The 26,057-nt window shown below is 57.9% G+C and overlaps 1 protein-coding gene across 1 annotated transcript; it reads right to left on the bottom strand.

Annotated features, from left to right (window-relative positions):
* Positions 1-7,057: 7,057 nt before the first annotated feature.
* LOC118714693 (extracellular matrix protein 2-like) lies at positions 7,058-17,009 on the bottom strand. Its single transcript, XM_036429976.2, has 8 exons — positions 16,585-17,009; positions 14,143-14,427; positions 13,723-13,838; positions 12,961-13,093; positions 12,607-12,764; positions 11,765-11,904; positions 8,537-8,863; positions 7,058-8,083 (listed from the first exon to the last, which is right to left on the bottom strand). Exons 1-8 carry the CDS (start codon positions 16,748-16,750, stop codon positions 7,903-7,905), a joined length of 1,506 nt encoding a protein of 501 aa, XP_036285869.2. The 5' UTR covers positions 16,751-17,009; the 3' UTR covers positions 7,058-7,902.
* Positions 17,010-26,057: the final 9,048 nt, after the last annotated feature.

Raw genomic sequence — 26,057 nt, 5'->3', positions numbered from 1 at the left:
TTAAGCGCCGAGCCATGAACCAGGAGGTCACCGTTTGATTCCCGATCAGGGCACAAGCCTGGGTCTTGGGCTCGATCTCCAGTGTGAGGCATGCAGGAGGCAGCCGATCAATGATCCTCTCTCATCATTGGTGTTTCTATTCCTCCCTCTCCCTTCCTCTCTGAAACCAATAAAATAAAATAATAATAATATTTAATAAATAAACCGAGGTAGACAGTGATGCTGAAATCTGCACAGGAAACTAGGAGGCTGAGAGGGGAAGACCCTAAGGCAGGAGACACAACACAGGATAGAATCCCTCAGAAACCAAAAGAGAATAGTGTATAGGGAGGAAAAGCTCCGCAGGTGGAGGCTGAGGGGAGGCGGAGGAGAGGTGGATCCAATGGGTGGAGAACAGGGATGAGGACTGAGGGTCCCGCCCGTCTGGCCAGCTGTCATTCAGTTATTCAGTGCTCAGCCCAGGGCCGGCATGCAAGTGGGGTCTAGAAGGTTCTGTCTGGGGGAGTGGCTTGGCCCAGGGGACCCCCCTCATTTAAATATACATTTTTATTGATTTCAGAGAGGAAGGGAGAGGGAGAGGGAGACAGAAACATCAATGATGAGAGAGAATCATTGATTAGGTGCCTCCTGCACGCCCCACATTGGGAATCGAGCCTGGAACCTGGGCAGGTGCCCTGACAGGGAATCAAACCATGACCTTCTGGTTCAGAGATGGACTCTCAACCGCTGAGCCAGGCCAGCTGGGCAAAGCCCCCTTTCTTGCACTAACGTCAGTTGGGGGACACAAGGTTGCCTGACCGAGCTGTGGCGTCTGCATGCAGGGAGCTTCCAGGCTGAGTCACAGAGAAGGGAGACGTGGGCAAAGCAGGGTCCGGGTTGGGAGCTCTGGCTCCTTCTTCTTTTGGGGGGTAATGCCGATGCAAACGGTCCAGACCAGGAGACTGGAAAGAACTCACGTCCTTCCAGACAAGGGGAGTCAGTTTGTCTGCTTGTTTGCTTGTGGTTTTCACTGTTTATTGGAGACGTAGTCCAACATCTCTGGCAGGAACAAGACTAATATCACGAGGCCCATGCGGCCTCCCCCAGTGCCAGCATCCCTAGTCATGGCCCTTTGGAGGAGAAAGAGGGTCCAAAACACACAGACAGCATTGTGCTCCATGAAGATAGCCTGTCGCCAAAGACCACCGATTGTATGATTCCCCTTGAAAGTTTCAGAATGGGCGCATGTATAAGGACAGAAAGTAGATGAGTGGTCTCCTAGGGCCGGGGGAATGAGGGATGGAGGGGTGACAGCTAAAGGCATGAACTTCCTTTTTGAGATGATAAAAATGTTCTCAAATGGACTGTGGTGACATTGTACACTCTGTGACGATACTAAAACGATTGACTGGCACATTTAAAATAGGTGAACTGTATGGTATGTCAACTGCATCTCCATAAAGCCTTGTATGCAAGCTGACAAGACTCAGTGGTTGAGCGGCGACCTAGGAACCAGGAGGACATGGTTCCAGTCCCAGTCGGGGCACATGCCCGGGTTGTGAACTCGATCGGCAGGAGGCAGCCAATCTATGATTCTCTCTCACTATGGATATTTCTCTCTCTCTCTCCCTTTCCCTTCTTCTCTGAAATCAATAAAAAATATATTTGAAAAAAATAAAGCTGTTGAAGAAAGGAACGAAACCCATGCAAGGCATGTCCATTGCCCAAGGAGCCCCACGTGGCCTTGTGCCCCCAGCCGCCCTCTACTGCACCCTGCCCTGAGCTGGAGGCTGGGATGCCAGGGGAATTGTGGAGAGGGACTAGCTGGGGGCATAAGGAGACACACATAGCAAGGTGTAGAGGGTCTGGGGAGCAGGGGGGGGGGTGCCGCTAAAATTAAGTGGTCAGACCTAGCGGTGGGCCAGCATCCATCTCCCCTGCATAGCCTGGCATCTTCCTGGAGGGAGCGTGGGGGTGGCACCCTGCAAGGGGCACAGATGCACCTTGGAGATCTCCCCTGTCATTGGGGGATGCATCCGGGGCAAGATTTCTGTGCATACGGTTCCTGGAAGGCTCTCGTGTCTGTGGTTTGCAGTCTGCAATAAGCCGTGACTGCACGCCCGGCCCAAGGCCCACTGAGTCACTGGGCCTGGCCCTCTAATTTGGGGGCCACTCCCAGACCAGCCAGGCAGCACCTAAGTCCTGGGCTCCCCTCCCCCTCTCCCTCCTCTTCTCTGGTGCCTCAGCTCTCTCTGCAACAAAGGAACAACTTGGACCCTAGCTGGTGCCCACTGGGAACAGCATGTCCTTGCTGGCTGGTGGGAGGCCAAAGGACAGGGCTGGGAGGAGGCAGGAGGAGGCCTGGGGGGGGGGGTGGGCAGGCCTTGAGGGGGCCAGGCAGGAAGGAAGAGAAGGCATTTCCTGAGGCCCCAGGCTGCGGAGGAGGCCGGGGCACAGCTGTCTGAGCTTCAGAAGAATGAGAGGCAGACAGTGCTGGCCGGGTCCTGGTGGGCGCCTGAGAAGGGGTGGGGGTGGAGGGGAGGCAGAACCTGTCCCCCATCAGGATGAACCTAAGGGCGACCAGGATCCTCTCCCAGCATGCCCCGCGCCTCTGGGACACCACCAAACAGGCCCCCTAGAGCCACACCCTAGACACTTCCCCCAAAGGGCTGCAGAGGCCCCGGTGATCCTGCTGGAACCGACTAGCCACTCAGCCCAGACTCCCCTCCCCTCTCCCACTGCAGGCGCCTTCATACCGTGTTTCCCCGAAAATAAGACATCCTCCTAAAATAAGACCTAGCGCAACTTTGGGAGAAAAAATTAATATAAGACACTGTCTTATTTTCGGGGAAACAGGGTAGAAAGCCCTGCTGCCAGAAGGAGCCAAGAACTTGACCTGAGAAGGAGCCCAGTGGCCGGTCAGGCTTCCTGGGAAAACCCCCCGGCCATACTGCTGGCTGCCTGCTCTCACATGGCCTTTGTGGGGTCACTGCTGCCCCGACCTACTGCCCAGTACCAGCCTGGGGCCCCATAATGCAGGGCAGGTGCGTCAAAGTATGGAGGTGGTAGGAGGGGGCAAAGGGCAGGGTCATAGCTGGGGCGGGGCAAAGGGCAGGGTCATAGCTGGGGTAGGGAAAACCCCAGACAGGGCAATCCAAGGCCATTGCCACCCTATAGGCCTGTGTGTGGAGAAGGGCCTGGGGCCAGCTGCAGCCTGTCCCCCAACAGCTGGTTTGCAGCTGTTCGTGCCCTGGCTCCAAAGCTAGGGGAGGCCCAGGAGAGAAGTGGGGCGCCTGGAGGGCAGGTTTCAAGCCGTTGGTCCCCAGTAGGAGCAAAAACTGGCCTTGGTTCTAGTGTTTGCAGGGCAGAGCGTGGGAGTCTGGGAAGTAGCCCAGTGGGTGGGACACCCAGGGGCTCAGAGTGAGAGACCTCTGCAGAGGTGACAGCAGTGAGAGTTTCCCCTGAAATCCAGCCCACCCAGCTGCTGGTCCCATGAGCCTCTGGGGCCTGGACAGAGCTGCCAGCGTGGAGCTCCAGGGGCCCTCTGCCAGCCTCGTTCTGGGGCCTTCCTGGCCTCCTGGCCCTGCTAGGTCCGGCTGGCTTCCTGCCTCTTCCTGCCTCTGCAGATCGCTCCCCCTGTCTATTCTTTCTGCTTCCCCACTGCTTTCTCGGGTCTCCCCTCTGCCTCTTTCTCTCATCCGTGGGCGCTGAGTCCACCAGCCTTGACTTCTATAGAGAGTGCATGTGCTGTTGAACTAGAAGCAACATGGAGACCAAGTGCGGTGAGTGCTCCAAAGGAAATAGCACGGGTTTAGGTGCTGGCATGGGAAGGGGGCACATGGAGGGCTTCTAGGAGGAGGCGGCTCTCCTGCCTCCCAGCTCCTCCCCAGAGTGTCCGCATAGGACTCTGGCAAAGCAGCCCAGCACAAGGAGTCTTGCCCAAGGGAGTCCCCTTACACTCTAGCCTCCAGGACAAATCCCCAAGCGGGAACACATCACACACACATCAAGGTCATTTCTTGAGCAAGCGGCCTTGTCCTGAACTCCGCTGAGATCTCTGAGAGAGCCCTCAAGGCTCCCAGGCACTGCAGCCCCTGAACCCAAGCCTGTGTCCTCAAGCTCATGGCCTTATGTGGGCCACACTCACAACTGGCGGGCCTCATCCGCCCCCAATCTCTGCACTCTCAGGGGCCAGGCAGGGGAGAAGGAGGGCCAGGCCCATAGTCACCAGGGGGGCAGCCCCCACCTCAGGGCCCCTGGAGCCTAGCGTTGGGACATCCAGGAGCCCCAAATGGATAAGTTATGCTCAGGGGACCCTCTGGGTGAAGGGGTCTGGGACCAGTCCCCGAGAGGCTTGTGCTAACATGCTCAAGGGGGAGCCGAGTGGTTGTGGAGCGGCCGAGCCTCCACGATCTGGAAGCTTCCCAGTGCCGATGGCCGAGGTGTGGCCGGTGAAAGCTGGCACTCTCTATGCCAGAGCTTTTTTTGACCTTCCCTGAGGACATAATCACACAGTGGCTCTCCGCCCAGCACTGCCAGGGCTGTAATTTCAGGGCCTGAAGGGGGCTCTGTGCAGGCTGGCCTACGACTAGCTATCTTTAGAGAGGCACGGTCTGGGTGTGGCCAGACGAGGGATGGCGGACAGGGGCTGTGCCACGGGGAGGCAGCCATCTGTGCTAATCGCCTTAGAAACCTGGGAGACACAGTTGCCGTGAGACACCCCGGGGGCCCCCATGGTCTTTCCCTGGGGGAGGCCAGCCCCTAGGAGCTGTGCTCAGATCTGCGAGCTGCCTGCAGGGTAAGGGGGCTCAGGTGGGGGCGGTGGGGGAGGGTGGGTACAGGGGATGGGGGCCTTGCAGCTAGTGTCTCCTGGCCTGGCCCTGGGTGGCCGCCAGGGTGGGGGAGGCGTGGCCTAGGGCATATGACCTTCGATTCTTGTCTATCCTTTGCCTCCCTCTGCTCCGTATCCTCCTTCCTGGGCCTGTGTCTCTGGATTTGGGAGCTGGAACCAAGCTTGCCTCGACGTGGGGTGTGAGGCAGCAGGAAGGCACGGGACCGGATGTGCAGGAGGCGAGGCAGGGGACCTGCGAAGGTTGGCCCTCAAGTCAGGGCACTGGGGACGGAGAGGAACAGGCGGGTTGGAGAATTTGGAGGACGATGGGCAGGGCTCTGGGTCTGTGGCTGGGGGTAGAGGTTCAGACATGCAAAGGTTTATTTATTGTTTGTTAATCCTCACCTGAGGATTTTGTTCCATTGATTTTTAGAGAGAGTGGAAGGGAGGGGGAAAGACACACAGAGAGAAATATTGATGTGAGAGAGACACGTTGATTGGTTGCCTCCCGCACTTGTCATGACTGGGGCCAGGGATCGAGTCTGCAACTGACGTACATGAACTTGACCAGATTTGAACCCGGGACCCTTCAGTCCGTGGGCCAATGCTCTATCCGCTGAGCCAAACCATAGGGCAAGATGTGCAAGTTTCCATTGAGGTCCCTGAGAGGAGACATCAGTCCAACCCCAAAGAATGCAACACTTCTCCCTGTCCTCATGTCGCTCCTCACATTTGTTAGATTGTGTTCCCCTCCCAGTCCCCACTGACACCCCCCTACCCCCTCCTACCCTTGTCTCAATCCAGGGGCCGATGAGTGCCTCCCTACCCCAGTTACTCCTACCCTGCAGTCACCATCACAGTTACCAGTGTCCCCCCAGATCCCCACCAATGGAGCCAGCACCTGCCCTGAAGGGGGACACAGTACCTATCCTCATGCAGGTATGTGTGAGCAGAGGATGGGGGTTGGCGCATGCATGGAGAGTAGGCAGGCACCAGGTGACAGGCAGGCAAGGTCCTGCCACCAGATGTCCACAGCACTGCACTCGCTCTCTTGGCTGGGTTCTGTCTAGGATGTCCCTGGCTGGACTGTTGACCATCCCCTAAACTCCGTGTAGGCTAATCCTCCCCTCAGCAGTTGGCTTCCCAGGAGGCTCTGCTGTCCCGGCTGCCTTGGGCCTGGCTCCCTTCAGGGGATCACCCAAAGGATTGGCTTCTGGGCTTGGGTTCAGCCCACCTGCCAACAGCCCCAGAGGCCTAGCAGCTTCCTGTCTGGGAGTGGAATGAACCTGGCCACTACCTGTGGGCTGCCCGCTCCTCCATGCCCTGCCCTACCTCTGCCCTTATCCCCAGATGGCAGCCACATTACCCTGTCTTTCTCATCCAGGCCCTTGGACCTCATCCGCTCAGGGGAGGAAGAAGTGGGGGGTTTGTCCAGCCCCAAGTTCCTGTGCTCCCAGGGGCCTGACCTCTGTGTCTGTGGAGAAGGAGGCAGCTGGGGGGTAGCCAGAACAGGGGTGGGGAGGAGGGGTCATGAGAGCTGGGAAAGCAGCAGCCTTCCCCATCAGGGCCAGCGCCTCAAGGGCTGCTGACCTCTGACCCAGCCCAAACAGGAAGTGCCATATCTGTGGGCCCAGGCCGGGTTGGAGAAGGAATGCAGGGATGAGTCCAAAGCAAACACTCCGCCAGCTTCCCAGGCCTCATTCCACCCCCTGCCAGAGTCTGGCCTTTTGTCTGTTGAGGACTGGGGGAGGGGGTGGGGGTGGGTGGCTACAGAATGCGACCGATGTCAGGCTCACAGTTCCCAGGCCCAGACTACAGCCGGAGACAGTGGCAGGGCAAGGTCTCTGCAATGGGGACTTGGTGTCCTTCCTGCTTCACTCTTCCACAGCCAGCAGCGCTGAGGGCTGGGGCCGGTCCCGCTCCTACTGCATCCTTGATGCCTGTCACTTGGCTGCCTCCTCTCTCCCCCTCTGTCCTTCTCAGCACCATGTATGGAGGCATCATGAGCTGTCAGGGCTGACCCAGTGACCCCACCCTAGTCCTGGTGGCTCCCCTCGCACGGGCAGGGCAACTGCTCCAATGACCTCATGGGGCTTCATGGTCCCTGTGTCCCCACCCAGCACAGCTGGCCAGTCCTCTCCTCACGGCTCAGCAGGACTCACCACCACAGCTGGCCCGTGTCTGCGTCTGCCTCCCCCACCAGGCAGACAAGTCAGCAACTTTGGCCAAGGGACAGTGGCTGCTGGATCCCCAGGGCCAGGCCTGGCCTCCCAGAGACCAAGCACTCCTTTCCCAAGAGTTGTTGAGCAGATGCCACTCCCCACCCTTCCCTGGCACCAGGTTGCACCGGGGACATCTGGATCCCACAGCCTTGGTTGCCTGGGGGAGCTGGGAACCCACAGGCTAGCTTGGGGATGGGTGTGTGCCTGGGATGGGGGAATCAGGAGGAGGGCCCGGGGACCTTGAACAGGGGAAGAGGGTGAAGCAAGGTGTCCCTGGCCTGGGTGCAGTGGTAGATGTGGGCAGCTCCAGGACAAAGGGCCAGCATCACAGGCCTCCATGTCAGCCTATTCTGCAAGCTAAGACCATCTCTTCTTCTCCCCCACCCACCCCTTGGACAGGATGCTTCGTGGATGACAGGCACTGATGCTGCTCTGAGCAACAGAGGCCAGCCTGGCCCCCAGATGGCTTGGGGACTTCAGGACCCTGGCCAGGGCAGATGAGGATGAGGAGGCTCTTGGAGAAGCTTCCAGAATCAGGCATTCTCAACCCCCTGCTGATGAAGCAATGTCCAGGATGTGGGCTCTGGGGACTCCACACAGTGAACATCCAGCATTCGCACGTGGCTTCGATCCAAGATGGAGGGTGGGTGGGGGGAGGCTTGCAGAAGACACATTTATTACGTTCAAGTCCGAACCAGCGCTGCACCTCACCGGGCTGGTTACTAAGTGAAGGGGCCTCAGCAGTCCATGGAAGAATCAGGGTGTTCTAGATCTTTCTCTAAGTGGTGCACAGATTAAGTGGACCTGGGCCTGAGCCCCTTTCTCCAGCCCCAAAGGATCAGGGAGGGGGGAGCCCAGCAGGAGGGAGGTCTAGGAGCCTTCCCCCTCCCCCTGCTGGGGCTGGAGGACCACACTGTGGTAGGCCCGGATGCAGGAAAAGGCGGTGGGTGGGATACGGCGCCTATCGATGAAGTTGTTCTCTAGGTGCGTGGAGATGAGGTTGGAGTCCTGGGCCGCTCGAGTGTCACAGATGGAATTCAGGGGCACGTGTCTGTGGAGTGGGGGTGGCAGGGCCGAACAGAGGAGAGAAGACCCCAGGAAGGGGAGGCATGCATCACACAAGAGTAGAGGAAGAGAGGGCCCCACAGTGAGGGGGCAGTGAGACCATTGTGCAGGGACAAGACCCTTGGGCAGAGGGCCAGACAGGTGGCTCAACCCTTGTTGCTCTGGACTGGAGCTGTCCTACCTGCCCCTTGCCCACCCCCTGCCCAGATTCTGTTGTATGTTGCCCTCCACCTGGGCACAGCCTCCTATCACACCAGCCAAGATGGGTAGGTGGGGGTGTGTGAAGGATTCCCCCACAGCCCCACCCTCAGCCTCTGAAGCTGCAGGGCCCATAGGCCAGCCCTCCTCAGCCCACCTGGTAGGCAGGGCCTGATGGCTCAGCCCTGGCTGGATGGGGGAGGGGGGAAACAGCAGGATGGGCGCAGGTGGGCAGCCCTACCTGATCTTGTTGTGGCTCAGACGCAGCACCTGCAGCCCCTTGAGGCTCAGCAGGCCTCGCGGGATGGCCTGCAGCTGGTTGTGATCCAGAAGCAGTTCTGCCAGGGAGGTGCGCAGGCCCCAGAAGGACACGTCATGGATGCCGTCAGCGCGCAGGCTGTTGTAGGACAGGTGCAGGAACTCCAGGCCCGGCTTCATGTGTGCGAACACGTAGCCGGGAATGCGCTCAATGTGGTTGTGGTGCAGCAGCAGGCGCCGGAGGCCTCGTGGCAGGAAGGAGGGGACGTGCACAAGTCGGTTGTGGGACAGGTCAAGGGTCTCCAGCTCCCTGTGGGGCACAGGGGTTCCAGGGGAGCTGATGGCACCCAGCCATAAGCACCAGAACAGCTGGAACCCAGATCACGGTCCCTGGGCCACACCCAAAAAGAGAGTAGGAATTTGCCCTCCCAGAAGACACAGCCCAGCTGGTGTAGCTCAGTGGTTGAGTGTTGACCTATGTATGAACCAGGAGGTCATGGTTTGATTCCCAGCCTGGGCACATGCCTGGGTTGTGGGCTTAGTCCTCAATGTGGAGTGTGCAGTAGGCAGCCAATCAATGATTCTCTCTCATCATTGATGTTTCTACTTCTCCCTTCCTCTCTGAAACCAATAAAAAAAATATATTCTATATAATAAAAGGCTAATATGCAAATTGTCCCCTTGCCAGGGGGTTCAACCAGGAGTTCAATTGGGAGTTCAATCAGGGGGCAGAGCTGGTTGGCCAACAGCCTGCAGCTCCTCCCCCCAGCTGGCCCTGCACTTCATCTCTCCACACACACACACACCCCCCCCCCCCCCCCCCGCCATTGGGAAGGGCTGGCCAGACCCCATCCATGCATGAATTTGTGCATCAGGTCTCTAGTATCCTATATAATAAAGTGGTGATATGCAAATTGACCCTCATGCCCTCATGTCACAAGATGGCCACCCCCATGTTGTCACAATATGGCTGCTCTCACATCATCACAAGATGGCCACTTCCACATTGTCACAAGATGGCCAGCAGGGGAGGGCAGTTGGTGGTGACCATGCCTGCAGGTGAGGGCAGTTGGGAGTGATCAGGCTGGCAGGAGAGCAGTTAGGTGTCAATCAGGCCGGAAGGGGAGTGGTTAGGGGGTTATTAGGCAGCCAGGCAGAGTTGTTAGGGGCAATCAGGTAGGCAGGCAGGCGAGTGGTTGGGAGCCAGCAGTCCCAGATTGTGAGAGGGATGTCTGACTGCCAGTTTAGGCCCAATCCACCAAGGGATCCCAGATTAGAGAGGGTGCAGGCTGGGCTGAGGGACACCCCCCTTCCAGTGCACAAATTTTGTACACCAGGCCTCTAGTATATATTTAAAGACACAGTCAGAGCTACATTGGACAATAAAGTACAAATGGAGGGGCCTGTTATCTGAGAAAAGAGCGAAAGAGCTGGGGGCAATTGAATTGTCACCTGCCTTTCCCACTTAGGCCTGTTCCTGCTTTGCCCTTCCTTGGCCCCACAGCCTCCTCCTTCCATCCTTACTCTCTTGTCCTCTTCCTGCCTTACTCAGGCTAAGAAGAGAGACAGGGAGGAAAAGAAAATCAATCTCTCAGAGGGCCAAGGCCTAGGGACCATAAGGGGTCAGGGAGGCAGGCAGTGAAGCTCAGGCCTCCGTGAGCCCAGGTCACTCCATGGTAGGTGAGAATAAGGGCCGGTCAGGGAGATGTGACTTCTCTCTCAGTGACATCCCCCAGCCCCTATAGGTGGGATCAGCCCTTTGGTCTTGGGGCCCATGCTGTCCTCAGGCCTCAGGGGCTGGGGACTCGGGTACCTCCAGAGCCTGTGGAGCCAGCAGCCCCCACCCCTTCCACGATCCAGGGAAAACGTGAGCAGTGCCAGCCAGGGTTTGACTGGTTGACTGGCTGCCAGCCTCTCCCCTCCTGAACCCCCCCTCACAGGCCCCTGTGGCGTGGCGGGAGTGGAACAGCAGCTGGGCGGCTCCTCCCCAGGCTGCTGTCTGCTTTCCTTTGCCCCCTTGGCAAGAACAGGAGAGGAAAAAGGAATAATTAAACCCAAACATTCTGGTAACTTTTTCCTGGAACACGAAGATGTGGGGCGGGAGGCTCTGATCCCTGCAATAGTAGGTTGGACTATCTGTCGACCCCTGTCTGTCTCTCCACCCCCACCCTGCTCCCTCAGTGCTGGTGTTAGTACCCAAGGATTGGACCCCACCAGCCCTCCTGCTGATCCCGGGACCATGTCCTGACTCCTGAGACAGTGCCTTTAAGGACCAGATCTCCTCCTGGACCCTTCCAGCCAGCACCCCAACCCCGATGTCCAAACCAGATCAGGGGATTCATCCTGGAATCTTCCTATAGTGGGATGAATAGTGGCCCCCAAAACATATGTCTACCCAGAACCTGTAAAAGTGATATTATTTGGCAAAAGGGCCTTTGTACACGTAATGAAGTCAAGGATCTTGAGATGCCATCATCCTGGATTAGCCTGGTGGGCCCTAAGTGAAATGTCAGGTGTCCTTGTAAGACACAGAAGTGAGACACAGAGAAGAAGCTACATGAAGACAGAAACAGATACTGGAGTGATGTGGCCACGAGCCAAGAACACCTGGACCCATCAGAAACTAGAAGAGGCAGGAAGGATCCTCCCCTGGAGCTTCAGAGGGAGCATGGCCCTGCTGACATCTTGATTTTGGGGCCCTGACGTCCAGAACCATAAGCGAGTCAATCTCTGTTGCTGTAAGTTGCCCAGTTTGTGGTAGTTTGTTACAGCCACCCCAGAACACTCATACATTTCTCTTTCCTGTGCCCCATCATCTCTTCCATGACTCTTCTTCCCTCTGTTGCCTCTTAGCTAAACCCAGTGTCAGGCCAGCTCTTACCACCTGCACTGCCCCTTCATCCAAGCCCATGACATCTCTTGGGTGAGCTTCCTGGATATCTGTAGGGCAAGTCCAGGCATGGGTGAGGGAAGGGGTTTCTGTGGCCTTGGGGACTCTGCCAGGTGGGAGACACAGGAAAATTGTGGAGGAGCAGGTGGTGGCTGAGGACCTAAGCCACCCTGAGCCCTGGGTGGAGAGACGGGTGACTCAGGTGACTCTCTGCCTTCCCACCTGATTCCCTGGGTTTATTTGAGCACTTCTTCCCTCTCTGGCCTCCAGGTGCCCATGGGGGTGAAGCTTGGGCAGTGCCAGGATGGTGGTGGTACTCACGGGAGGTCAATCCAAGCTCGGGGCGCCAGCCGGTCCTCCTGGAGCCGGTTGTTACTCAGCACCAGCACGCTGAGGCTGCAGCTGCGGTTCAGTGTGCGCTCTGTCACCTCCTCGATGACGTTGGCATCCAGGTGCAGCTCCTAGGGTCAAGGCTCGGGGTGAGGGGCTCACTCTCTGGTGGCCTGGCCCTGCTCCCTGCCCCCTTCCTTCTGGCCCTGTCTGTGGTACTTGTATGCCACAGTCTCTGCTCCTCTCAGGGCCACGGTCACCTGTGCAAAGGATCCCAGCGACATCTGCCAGTGAAGCCATGACTCTTCAGGGTCCCACAAGACACAGCCTCAGAGAATACCGCCAAGCACAGGGGACCATGTGGCCCAGAGAGGGCAAGGACCTTGCTCAGGGGCACCCAGTGGGTCCAGGAAAGTCCTGGAGGCCCAACTCTAGGCTCTTGGAAGGTGAGGTCAGGTGGAGGGGAGGCCTTTGGCGCTGAGGCCTTGTGGGTTTATCATCAAAATTCCTCCCATGGGCCCTAGCCAGTGTGGCTCAGTGGATAGAACATTGGCCTGTGGACTGAAGGGTCCCAGGTTCCATCCGGTCAGGGGCACATGCCCAGGTTATGGGCTGGATCCCCAATGGGGGGCGTGCAAGAGGCAGCTGATCTATGATTCTCTCTCATCATTGATGTTTCTATCTCTCCCTCTACCTTCCTCTTTGAAGTCAAGAAAAATATTTTTAAATAAATAAATAAATAATACCCCAATAGGCAGCACTATTAGCCAGCGGCAGATGCTCTGGTCATTTGGCCACGATTCTGCTTGTCCGGACTCAGGCCCGCATCTCACCTGCAGGGAGGCTGGTAGGCCTGGCGGGATGGTCCGCAGCCGGTTCCGGTCCAGCCTCAGGTATAGCAAGCTGCTCAGGGACCGGAAAGCCAGGGGGGAGATGTTCCCATCATGCAGCTGGTTTCCTTCCACCTCCAGCGTCAGCAGCTGGCTGAGCCCTGCAGGGTAGGTGGGCAGAGGGGCACCTGAGCCAACCGCAGAGCCACTGGGAGCTGCCTGCTGCTGCTGCCTCCTCTGCCCTTCTTCCAGGCTGCCCTGGGCAGCCCCCTCTCCTTTCCCTCCCACAGCTTTCCAAGGCCTCCATGGCTGCCCAGGCCTGAGCCCTTTGTTCCGTGCCCCTGGGGCTGCTCAAACCCTGGAAGCTGCTGTGCTGCAGTCCCTGCAGGTGGTTGTCATTCAGCTTGAGCTCCTGCAGCGAGGCGGGCAAGGCCGGCACAGTGGACAGCCGGTTTCCATCCAGGTTCAGCCGCTTTAGCCACGTCAGATTCTGGAAGTGGGGGGCGGGGAGAAGAAGGGGCTGGGGGCTGGTGTTCTTTGGGCTTATCCCACCCAGGGGCACACCTAATGGGTTGCATCACGGCTTCCTAGTCCCCCCGCTTAGATCAGGCCTGTCTGGGTTTCTAGAACCCGCCTTAGTTTCTCCCAGGACTGCTGTTCCCTCATGGAGCCCACAGATTTGTACTGCTCTCCACACTCCCAGCTATGGACTATGTCACCCCACATCATCCAAGCCCACCAGATACTCTGTGCTTCCTGTGGGCCTTGTCCCCCAGGCAGGGGCGGGTGAGGAGCCATGGATGCCTGGGACCATTTGGGACTGGCCCAGCCCGGCCCGGCCCCTGGGAGAGCAGGTGGCTGGGCTGCCGTGCACCTTATTTTTTTTTTAAAAAAATATATATATATTTTATTGATTTTTTACAGAGAGGAAGAGAGAGAGATAGAGAGTTAGAACATCGATGAGAGAGAGACATCGATCAGCCGCCTCTTGCACACTCCCTACTGGGGATGTGCCCGCAACCAAGGTACGTGCCCTCGACCGGAATCAAACCCGGGACCTTTCAGTCTGCAGGCTGACGCTCTATCCATTGAGCCAAACCGGTTTTGGCTGCTGCACACCTTGAAGGCACCAGGGTGCAGGCCTCGGGCATCCAGCTTGTTCTTGCTCAGGTCCAGCCACTCCAGGTTGGGCAGCCCCAGGAACGTGTGGGCTGGGATCTTGGCAATTTCATTCTCTGTGCACACACACAGGGCAGCCATGTTCCATGCGTCCTTGTCCCCCTCCCGTCTGCCACTTGGTACCTCCCCCACTCGGGCGGAGGCAGCCAAGACGCACTTAAAGGAGCTGGTTCCTCTGCTGTCCCAGGTCAGAGCATCTTCTCCCTCCCAACCAGGACCCATGGGAAAGGGAACTACTTCGGGGCACAGAGGGGTGGGGATGGGGTGGCTACACTGGCCGAGGACCCACTAGCGGAGTAGCCTGGAGGTGCGGCTGCCTCACCCCTGCTGTAGGAGTGAGTGTGGGGCAAGACCACTAACCTGCCAGGTAGAGCGTGGTCAGGCCAGGGTCAGTCAGGGCAGGGATGTGTTTCATCTTGGCATTGCCACAGGCGATGGCCGCCTGGGCCAGGACGCATGAGGCTGGCAGGGAGGGCATGGGCTGCTCCATGGTGCCTGGGTCCGCAGGCCCATGCCTATGCCTTCGCCTGCTTCCGGGCCTTCTCCGCCCACGGCCTGCGGTGTCTAGGATGCTGCTGCCACCGCAGCCTCGATTGCAGTCCTTCTTCTGTCGCCAGCCCCTTGGGCCACGGTGGTGGGGGGTCCCTGGAGAATAAGATGCAGCCCCAGCCCAGTCACATAGCAACAAAGGCCCACTGAGGGGCAGGGCCTTGCCCGGGGCCCTTAGATTTGCCAGCAGCTTGCCAGATGGGCTGGAACACAGGGCCACCCTGGGCACCAAGGGTAAAGACCCAAATTAGAGCTGAGGGTGCCTTAGAGAGCTCCCCTCTGGCCCCACACGCCAGGGTCTATGAGAGTGGGGCAGGTCTCAGTGGCTGGTGACTCTGGTGTGATCAGTAGCTGTTGGACCAAGTCTTGGCCTCTTCGGACTCACGCACAGCCTGTCCCCGCACCCCCCACAGTTTCACCTGGGGGCTGCCCGTCCTGGCCAGTCTCACCTTTGAGGTGCGTCCTGGGCTTCAGGCCCCTTCTCCTAGCCTCCCAGCCTCCTGCCTTCCTGTCCCAGCCTCTCAGCAGCCACTGTGGCCTCTTGCACTGGAGGGAGGAGGGAACGGGGTCTCGCCGGTCCTCAGGGACCTGAGTTTGGCCACCTGACGCCTGCTGCCTCAGCCCCCACTGCAGCTTCAGCCTGGGCGGGGCCTGCTCTTGCTCTCAGGCTACTTGGGATCACTCCTCTGGGCCGCCCTGGCCTGGCAGGGGCCTGGCTGGGTCTGGGGGCTGGGTGGGGGCTCCTTGGAGGTGGGCCACGCCTGTGCCCAGTCCAGCTGCCCGTCCTCAAGCCTGTGCCAGCCACTGTTCATGGGAATGGGTTGCCTCTGCAGATGGAGCCAGTTCAGGCTGGGGTGGCCAGGACCCCTGAATGGCTGACAGGCCACACCTCCTTCTCCATAGCTGGGGGTCAGCTACAGGCTGGAAGCCCTCTTACTTTATTTTTTTAAATCCTCACTTGAGGGTATTTTTTCATTGATTGTTTGTTAGAGTGGAAGAGAGAGGGAAAGATAGAGAGAGAAACATTGATGTGAGAGAGAAACATGGATCAGTTGCCTCCTGCACGAGCCCCAACCAGGGCCCAGGCCAGGGAGGAGCCTGCAACTAATGTACATGCCCTTGACAGAAATCGAACCTGGGACCCTTCTTTCTGCAGGCCGACGCTCTATCCACTGAGCCACACCAGCTAGGGCTCTCTCCCTCTTTCTTTCTGTGCCCAGGCCTCACTTCTGCCTTTCTATCCTCTCCAGGAGCTCCCATCCTCTTGTCACTGACCCCCAGGGCCATCAAGTGTCAGAGATTTCCTGGGCTCCTCCCCATCTTTTCATGGCCCCAGTGTAGGGAGTCACCCTGCCTGCTTCTCAGGACTGAGGCAGCTCTTTACTGCTGGGGACGCTCCATCCTATCAGGGCAAGGCACAGGGAGGAGGGAACGGGGTCTCCCTGGGGTGGGCTCAGGAGGGCTTCAGTGGCCTGGGCAGAGGTTCTGGGCCTGCTCCTATGCCTCCGGGGCCCTGTGGGTGCTGCCTGGACAGGAGGGTGGGCAAAGCCTCTGGAGATCCGAAGGGGTCGCTGCCACCTGGCAGCTTGCTTTCAGAAGTGGGAGCCCCAGTGCCTGCTGGGAGGGAAGCTTGCTGGGGGCAAGGCAAGCCCGGAGGCCACTTAAAGGGGCCATCAGCCATGGCTAAGGAGGGGCAATAGCCCCCAGGCCTCCCCTCCACTGCGTGGCAGTCCCGTTTAAACAGTACTGACCATAAGCCTCCCTGCAGGTCCACTCCTGGCCCTTCCTCCCCACCTCCAGGCCTGGGGATGGACCAACAACCACTGGCCACACCATAGCTGATTTCCCTTGTGCTACCCCACCCCAGCCCTGGGCCCCCCACTTCCAACCTCTATGTTTCTCTCAGTCTCCCCAGCAGGCCCAGCACAGCCAGCTCAGCTCCCCAATCAGAAAATCCAGATCCGTTCTTCCAGCCCCACTGCAGTGGCCCCTCCTGGGCAGGGGGGCTCTCACTTCCCCTGCTCGGCCCCTGCAGGATGGGCATGGGGCTTCTAAGAATCTTCAGTCCACCCCATGCCCCACGGGGATGGTTCCCTGGGGCCGTGGGCCCCTCCAAGGCCCCTTCCCACACCCGAGGTGGGCAGCCTTGGGTGACCAGCTTTCTTTCCCTCTGCCCCAGCCCCGGGGGGTTCCAGTGATGGGACAGGGCACCCCCCTCCTGCCAGCCTCCTCCTACTGGTGCCACCTACTCACCATCGGGACGCCCAGGCATGACGGGCAGCAGCAGCTGCAGGGAGGGCAAGCCCGTGGGGGTTGGTGGGGCCATGGGCTCTCTCAGGCTCGGCCTCTTCTTAGCCAGGGCCCCTCCCGGGCAGCACCCCACCCAGAGAGCCAGGACAAGGAGCAGCATGGTCTTCATGGCCACGCAGGGCGCGTGCGTCGGCAGAGAGAATGAATAGCTGGGAGCAGTGGGAGCAGTGGCCCTGGCACAAAGGGGAACCGCTGATGGCACCGGACAGTCCCGCTCCCTGAGCTCCTGGCCCTGGCTGCAGTGCTCTGAGCTGCCCCCACCTTAGACCGCCCCCAGGAAACCCCCTCCAAACACACCTCCCCAGGCCTTGCTCCCCACTTCCCCCAGCATCCTCTGCTCCCACCTGAGGAGAAAGGCAGATTGATTTTTTCTTGGGCCTCAGCGCTCTCGCTGCTTTCCCGTAAGGCCTGCGTTTATTCTTCACTGGCCCGGGCCCAGTAGCCCCCATGAATGAGGCTTCTGTCTCCGCACACAGCGGGCCTGTGAGGCCCACCGCAGAGCAGGCCGCCTGCCCGAGGCTGCCAGGTTCTACCTCCGCGGCTGGGAAAGGAGAGGGGCCGGGCCTCGGGTCCTCAGGAGAGAGGGCAAGTACCAGGCTACCTGGGCAATGGCGGCTCTGGCACTGTACGCCAATGCTGAGGACTCCCAATTCCAGGGGAAACAGACACGTGGGCAGAGCCATGGTAGTTAGATCCAGCCCTTTGAGCCACAAGGCGACCTGGGCATGGGCACTGGGGTGCACAGCTCAGCTCCTGGTCTTTCTACCAGCAGCTTGCCTACCTCTGGGCAGTGCCCTTTCCTCCAGGCCACTACTAGCTCCTTCATAAAATGGAGGGGTCCCAGCCCATGTGGCTCAGTGGTTAAGCATCAACCTATGAACCAAGAGGTCATGGTTTAATTCCCGGTCAATGGCACATGCCCAAGTTGCAGTTTCAATCCCCAATGGGAGGCATACAGGAGGCAGACGATCAATGATTCTCTCTCATCATTGATGTTTCTATCTCCTGCAACCGAGGTACATGCCCGTGACCGGAATCCAACCCGGGACCCTTCCATCTGCAGGCCAACGCTCTATCCACTGAGCCAGCCCAGATATGGCACCGTCCGTCTTTCTCTCTGTGCCCAGGTCTCACTTCTGCCTTTCTGCCCTCTCTCTAGGAGCTCCCATCCTCTTGTCACTGACCCCTCCAAGGCCCTGTGCTTCCCCTAGACCAGTGTTTCCCAAAGTGTGGTACGCGTACCCCCAGGGGTACGGAAGAATTTGGTGGGGGTACACGTTGCACCGGAGTTTGGTGGGGATATGCACTGCTCCGTGCTTAGCTGCGCCTAATTCTACGTTCTCATGAGTACGAGTTTCAGCGTTACGAAAATTATAGAAGGGGTACACATATGTCAAAAGTTTGGGAAACACTGCCAGATTGGAAGCTCTGTGAGTGCAGGGAGAGGCCATGTGCACTGCACACAATGCCTGGCCCGCAGCAGGGGCTCAGGAATGTTTGATGAGTGAAGAATCCATTCTCCAGTCCCCCTGAAGACAGTGGCTACACTGGGATCTGGGGCTCTTGGCCAGGAAGTCTGGGGATACCTGTGAGGTGGCCTTGCTCAGGCCACTGTCAGGCTGCCCAGGCCGGGGGTCCCCGAAGAGATGGCAACCCCTGGTCCACACACACTCCAATCTGGGATGGGGGCACAGCCCTGTGGCTCAGAGGGCCACCTATAGGTCAGGATGGGACAAGATGGAAAGGACGCCAGGATGGAGCAAGCATCAAAGAGGGTGTCTGACCAAGGCCCAGCGCCAGTCCTCAGAGGGCCCCATCCCCAAGCCAAGGGCAGGCGGGGAGTGGGAGACAGCCAAGAAGCTGGGCTCACCACAAGGCTTCTCAGGGCCAGCGTTGAGGAAGCTTTTCCTACAGCTCCGTCCAGTGTTGACTTATGTTTGGAAGCGATCTCAAAAAATGAGTTAATTGTGGGCAAGGCTGGGATGCAGGAGAGGGTGGGGGAGGCGGATCAGGGCTGGGAAGAGCTGTAGGGAAGGAGCTTCCCATCACCACCTGGGTTCAAGGTCTCGGTCTGGGGCCACATGGGAGTGCATGAGACCTGGGAAAAGTTGGAGAGTGGTCAGGGTGGGGTGTCCCTGGCAAGTGGGCCCCTCAGCCTCTGCCCACTTGGATCGGGGTAGCAGTGAGATGGACAGCATGCAGGGTACAGCAGGGACACCCCATCCCCTGTCCCATCCAGGGCTCTGGCTCACAGCCTGAATCTGGGACCATGCCACACGCAGACTAGAGACAGGGACTGGGGAGTAAGCATGAGCAAGCACCTTGGGAGCCCAGGATGAAGCCGCCACGTGCCTGTGTGCTCATGGGTGACACGGGATGTCCGGGGCTGGCAGTCTGCTGGAGATGGGGGAGGGGGGCACTTAGGCAAGGGAGGCTCCGGTGTGACTTGGAGACTCATCAAGATTTGCGAGATTTGCAAGATTTACGTAGGAATCCTGGAAGACTGAGCCATCCACCCCCCCCCCCTTCCCGCAGCCACCCCCATCCACTCCCTCCATCCCTGACCTTCAGGACAGAGAAGGAAAGAAGAGGGAGCCTGTCTCATCTAAGTCAGATGCCAGAGGCCAGGCCTCCTGTCTTTCCCTGAGGTGGGCCCTTGGAGACAACTGTGGTGGGAGTCCCGACCCTCCCCCTGCCTGAGGATGGATTCTGGAATCCTGCCCCCCAACCCATTTCCCCTGTTCGCTGCTCCCCAGGCGCTGACTAAACATCCTGCCATCTGGTTCCCATTAGCTGGGCTGGGGGTGGGGGAAGTCTGCTCCCAGGTTCTTTGGCACAGTGGCCCGGGGAAGGGAGGGACCCTTGCTCCTACCCACCTAGGCAGGAAGGGGCGATGCCTGGCCGCTCACTTCCCCAGCTCCTGGGGGAGTCCTGTCCCAGATGCCCTTCCCCCGAGGGGGTCCCAGTGGCCACCTACTTTGCCCTGTCTCAGGGTGCCCAGCCATCGTGGGGACCTTGAAGAGCCAGCTTGTGGGGGTCTGGGCAGAACCGGAGGAGCGTTCACGTGCCTGCTCCTCTTGCACACATAGCTCACTCGTGGACTTGGGCTGAGGCAGGCAGGGCCCCTGGCCAGCACTACCCGAGCCGGTGTCTGGAGCACAGGGTGGGAGAGTGTCGACATTTTCCAGGAACACGATGCAGCCCAGGGTTGCTGGAAAGAGTTTTGGGCTCCCAGCTGTCCCTGGACGGACAGGCCATTTCATGTCAGGAGTAAGCCTCCCTGCTCAGGGCCTCAGTCTCGTCATCTCAGTGTGGTGGACATGGGCTCCTTAGAAAGTTCTAGAATCCGAGAGCTGGAAGAGGCCTAGAGAAATGGCATTAGCTGATCGAGGTCCCTTCTAGCTGCACAATCCCAGAATTCTAAGGGCAAGGAAGAGACGCCAGCTCTTTTTTCCCCGCTGCCCTTCCCTTCCATGTGACCCACTGTCCAAACATGCATGCACACTCAGCACAAGTTGGGACTCAAATTGGCAGCTCAGAGGATGTCAAAGCAACATTCTTTGTCCCTTGGGGCTTCTTAGAACTTCACAGCTGAGTCCTCTCCACCCACCAGAGGAGGACTGGAGAATGGATTCTTCACTCATCAAACATTCCTGAGGCCCTGCTGCAGGCCAGCTCCCTGCATAGCCAGCTGCCTGCACTCACAGAGCTGACAGTCTAGTGGGGAGCACAGGGACCCCATTGGGAAAAAAGGGGCTGGTCACGATGATTGGAGGGAAGGGCATTTCTGACAGGGGATCATATGAGGACAATGAGAAAGTGACATCAGGATGGAGATATCAGTGAAAAGGAGATAGATAGCCACACGAAAGGAACTCCAGCAAAGAGCCCTCCAAAAAAGGAGGGGCAGCCAGTGCAAAGGCCCTGAGGCAGGAAAGTTTGGGACCCAATGTGAGAACCAGCAAGGGCCCACCAGTGTGGTGGAGCATGCTAAGTTAGAAGTGAAGTTCATGAGAGCAGGCTAATTTTGCCTTTTGTTCTTGAAGGAAACAGGGATCTACTCTGGACTTCTTTTTTGAAATCCTCACCCGAGGGTATTTTTTCCATTGATCTCTAGAAAGTGGAAGGGTGTGTGGAGGGGAGAGAGAGAGGGAGAGAGAAACATCGATGTAAGAGAAACACACCAATTGGTTGTCTCCCACAAGTGCTTCTACCGGGGCTGGAGAACCTGTAACTGAGGTACGTGCCCTTGAATAGGAATCGAACTCATGACCCTTCGGTCCCCAGAGGCCAAAGTTCTAATCACTGAGCCAAACTGGCCAGGGTTCTACTGAGGATGTACTTACTAGTACATGATCTCATCTTATATAATCCTATGTAATAAAAGGCTAACATGCAAATCGACCAAACAGTGGAATGACTGGTCACTCACTATGACATGCACTGACCACCAGGGGCAGACGCTCAATGCAGGAGCTGCCCCCTGGTGGTCAGTGCGTTCCCACAATGGGTAGTGCAGCTCAGCCAGAAGCTGGGCTCAGTGGTGCAGGAGCCTCTCCCACCTCTGTGGCAGTGCTAAGGATGCCCGACTGCTGGCTTAGGCCCGGGAGGAGTGGGCCTAAGCCGTCAGTCAGGCATCCCCCAAGGGCTCCTGGACTGTGAGAGGGCACAGGCCAGGCTGAGGGCTGCTTGCCTCCCTCAAGTGCAGGACTGGCCCAGGGTGGATACTGCGGGTGGAGGAAGAGGGTAGAGTCAGAATTTTGGGCCAAGTGAGCCTGGGTTAGAAGCTGGGAGTCCAGTTCGCCCCTTTCAAGGGTGAGGCTGGTGATTAAGACAGACAAGCAGAGACGTCTAGAAGGCAGTTCCATGTGTGAATCTGGAGTTCAGGGCTAAGGTCTGGGCTGCTTGTCCTGCCCTTCTATGATTCGTCATTTGACAAGTGCATCAAACACCCTACTGGGTGTCAAGCGTTCTGTCAGGGCCCAGGCCAGATGCTGGCTCTGCAGTCAGAGACATACCTTTGTGGTGACCCCCAGAGCATGGTAGCGAGCATGCTCTCTCTCTCTCTCTCTCTCAACATTAAAAAAATTTTTTTTTTTACATTAAGTGTGTACTTTTATTTATTTATTTTTAATTGTTTGAAGTATAATATTACAAATAGTGGTACATATGTCTCCTTCCCCCCCATCCCCCAATTTACCTCTTCCCAGCCTCTCCTACCCCCCAGTACATGCCCTCACCTGACCCCCCCCCCCTCCAGTGTCTTGCATCCATTGGTTATGCCCATATGCATGCGTACAAGTCCTTGGTTGATCTCCTACAGCCCCCTCCCCAACCTTCCCTGCCTTCCTGCTATAGTTTGGCAGTCTGTTCAATGGTTCTTTGCCTCTGTATCTATTTCTCCCCCATTTCTTTTCCCTAAAAAATCTTGCCTCTGCATACTAGAAATAAACATATAATAACAAATTGATTTTTTTTATTAGAGAGAGAGGAAGGGAAAGGGAGGGAGAGAGAGAGAGAGAGAGAGAGAGAGAGAGAGAGGGAGAGAGAGAGAGAGAGAGATCCAGCTGGATCTCTCTCATGTGCCCTGCATGTGCCCTGACCCGGAATTGAACCAGCGACCTCTTGGTGCAAGAGATGACGCCTAACCAACTGAGCCACCCTGCCAGGCCAGGCCCGTTCTTGAACCTTCCATATTGTGTCTGCATAACATCCAGAGCAGTGTGTTCACATGTGCCCCCGGATGCTGGGTCTACCCGTAGGGAGCATGTTCACACATCTATGGTATATAAATCAATGCACAGGGGCCTTTTCCCTCTTTAAGCTTCGAGAAGAGAAAAGCCAAACTTTCCATGTCCTCTTCCTGTTGCCAGCAATTTCTTCCCAAGAGGAAAACTCATCTTGTTTTAATGCCATTGAAACCTCAGAGGATCTGGTCCCAATTAAACGACTTTGCTTGCAGAGGCTTTTGTGAGCACTAAATACATCAGCAATCCAGACTCATGTGTCGTGCCTGCTTGCCCGAGACCTGGTGTTCCAGAGCGAGCAAGTGGGAGAGAGAGAGAGACAGTAAGGCAGACAGAGACAGAGAGGGGAGGAGGGAGGGGGTACGCAGAACCCCAAACGGGACAGTGAAGGCTGGGGATGGGGTGGCGGGTAGTAAGGTGCACAGAGAGAGGGGGCAGAGGTCTTTAGCTGCTGCAGAATGGGTGTCCCTGGAGTGGGTGACAGTGGGAGGTGGAAGGAGGGGGCAGAGTGCAGTAAGGGTGGCTTTGGGACTCAAAAGGTCCCAGGTGGGGGACATGGCTGGGTTGAAGGAGTAGGGCCATGATTAGGATGAGGGCACGTGGGAATCATTTCACATCTCCCTCCTGGTCTGAAATCCCATGTGGTCCCTGCCAACAATGTGGGGCCTGCTAGAACTCAGTGGGAGCTGCCCCGTGGCCCTCCAGGCGGGCATTGAGGGGGCTCAGGCAGAAGACAGAGTCTGGGCAGAAACCAGGGCTCCTGCTGGCCTGGGGGCAAGGGAGCCAGAAGGCGAGGTCGAGCACCCCCTCCCCCGCCCAGCCGGGCACATTTATGTTCCAGTCCTGGCGCCCGAACCTCCAGCTCCAGACGCATGTGACTCAGCCCTGCCGGCCTTGCCAAGCCGTCTAGACCCGAGTGTCTCCCCGAGGAGGGGGCTATCCCGCCTGCCATTTCCTCTCCCGCCGCCGCTGCCATGGGGGTGGGCGGGAGAGGCTGAGGCCCCCACCCGCACACGTGCCATTTCCCCACCACCCCTCACTAAGCCAGACTGCTGCAAACAGGAAAGAAAGGAACTCAAAAGTCCATGGGGACCTGGCCTGGGCGTCCACCATGGGTAGGGCCTAGAGCAAGGAGATGTGAAGACCCTGGTCCTGGCCTCTGCCCCCATCTGTGTAGGTGCCACCCCTGCCTCCACTGGGGCCAGGAGCTCACCTGTGGGTACACCGGGCACTCACAGCCTGGCTCTGTCCACCCTCCTACAAACACCTCGGATCTCAAGTGAGATTCACCCTCAGAGGGGAGAGGCCATAGGAACAGGCTGGGACCTGATGGGAGGAGGGGGGCATGTGCCATATGCTCTTGCAGGAGCGTGTGTCCTGGGCGTGGGTGGCATCCGCTTGGCTTGGAGGGCCCCTCGGAGGCAGGAAGTGGCCGTGGGGCTGGCTCTCCAGCTGCCCTTGCCTGGGATTGTCATGGTCCCCACACTAGCATAGGGACCAGAAGAGACAGGAAGAGAAGGCCAAGGTCTCAGGGCTGCATCTCCATCCTCATGTGCCAGTGGACTCCCAATGTGGACACGAGCCTAGAATGAGAACATTCTAGAACTGGCAGTCATCGGTTAGCTCCCGTGTTGACCGTCTCATCCATTGAGGGCTAGAACCACTAGACTTCTCAGGCCCACACTCATGGTAAGAGTACATCTAGTGGCAGATCTGGAAGCCTCCAGAGTTATGCTATCCCAGGAGCTTAAAAAGGGGAAAGGGGGAGAGAGAAACATCAATGATGAGAGAGAGAATCATTGACTGGCTACCTCCTGCTCTCCCCTGCCCCCGCCACTGGGAATCGAGCCCACACCCCAGACATGTGCCCTTGACAGGAACCCAGGACCCTTCAGTCCACAGTCTGACACTCTGTCTCTATCCACTGAGCCATACCGGCTAGGGCAGTCCTCCTTTTCTTCCTGGGGAATCTTAGGGGTCAGTAGACTGGAGGGAGCCTCTGTCCTCCAAGGCTGCCGCCTTTCTGAGGCAGGAGTTGATGGGCCCTGGGTGGACAAGGCCTTCATTTACGCTGGATGCAGCAGATGCCAATCCATCTCCTCTTCCTGGGGAGTTAACCCTTGAACTTCAGATTTCATGGGTGATATTTGTTAGGGGGCCTCTGATTAAGATTCACCTCACACCCCAGGGTCTGCTGTTCAGGCATCTGGAACAGTGGGATTGAGATGCTCTTGTCTCTCCCCATCCCTTTGCCCAGTGCCCTGCACAGCTCTCACTGAGAGCCCATTGCTCCAGAGCAGGGTGAAGCTGTCTGGCTGGCTGTACATTTGTGCACAGAGTGAGGTGCTTCGTGTGGCGGCTGCCTCGGCCTGTGCTGCCTGCCAGCCTGTTCGTGGCTCAGTGGGGCCACTGTCTGTCAACTGGTCTCATTTTCCAACCTGTTTTCCAAGCACTGACATATGGCTGAGGCCCTGCTGGGATCTACGGCCAAGTTTCCCCCACGATCAGGAGGTTGGCTCTTGCTGCAATGCAGTGTCTGGGTCTGCCCCATGCCCCGCGGACTCCTCGGATCACTCCCACACCTCTGCACCCCGCTTCTCCAAAGAAGGGTTCTTCAGTCCCATTTTCAGCCCCTGACGCGCAGGCCTCCCTTACAGAACCCAGGGGCTCTGGGCAGGAATGACCCTTTGAGAGCTATTCACTCCTTCACGGTAGCAATCCATCCCCGCCCCCATCCCTACTTGCCCCCCTCCCCCCCCCACCTGCTCCTGGGCCTTGCACACCTAAAGCAGTGAGCTCCCTCTCTTTTCAAGGCAGCAAGCTAGTATTTAGACAGTGCCCTCTGGTAGAAGTACTTCCTTGTATTGAGCTCGAGTGCACATTTCCAGAAGTTTCTACCACTCGGCCCTTTCTTCCCCACAGCAGTCTCTGTTGCCATCCCAGCCTCCAGTTTTTCCAGTAGAGGATGCCTGGGAGGCACCATGATGAGGGGGTGATGTGGGCAGGGAGGCTGGAGCCTGCTGCTGCATACTCAGCAGCATCTCCATGGGCTGAGGGCTGGCCAGCAGGTCTTCTGTGTAGGCGGATGGACCCCATGGGCCCTTGAGATGTTCCTCCTGCTCTCAAGGCCCTGCCAATCTCTCCGCGTCCCACCCTGTGCTGTAGACAGAGCTGCTGAGCTGGGAAAGGGCTGCTTAGAGTCCTGGCTCCATCGGGCTGGGTGGAGAAGGGGAATTTTCTTCCAGAATACACAGGGGCTGGTTTCTTCCTGATTCTCGGGAGCAGAGGATATGGGGAGGGTGAGGGAGGCCACCACACTGCCGTGGTTTCTCCCGCCAAATTCCCCAGTCCTAGGAAAGATCCACAGGAGAAAAAAAAAAAAAAAAACCCACAAAAATTTGAACGTCTGAGCTGGGGCTGTGATTGCAATGAGATTTTTTTTAAAAGAAAGAAAAACAAAAAAGAGACAAAGGGATTTAGAAAACAACCCGAAGTCCCTATAGTCCAAGGCAGCGGCCACATGGGAGGGGGAGGGGGGCTTAAAGTGCTTTGTCTGTCATTGGGCCCCTGGGCCCCTGGGCCAGGGCTTGCTGTCCCTTCAGCTCAAATTCTGAGGCTCTGTGTCCTCAGGATGGATGGGAATAACAAACTATTCAGTAAGGTCTCAGG

This window comes from Pipistrellus kuhlii, unplaced genomic scaffold, assembly GCF_014108245.1.
Source record: "Pipistrellus kuhlii isolate mPipKuh1 unplaced genomic scaffold, mPipKuh1.p scaffold_m20_p_100, whole genome shotgun sequence".
Taxonomy (NCBI): Eukaryota; Metazoa; Chordata; class Mammalia; order Chiroptera; family Vespertilionidae; genus Pipistrellus; species Pipistrellus kuhlii.
This window is presented reverse-complemented; position numbering and strand designations above follow the sequence as displayed.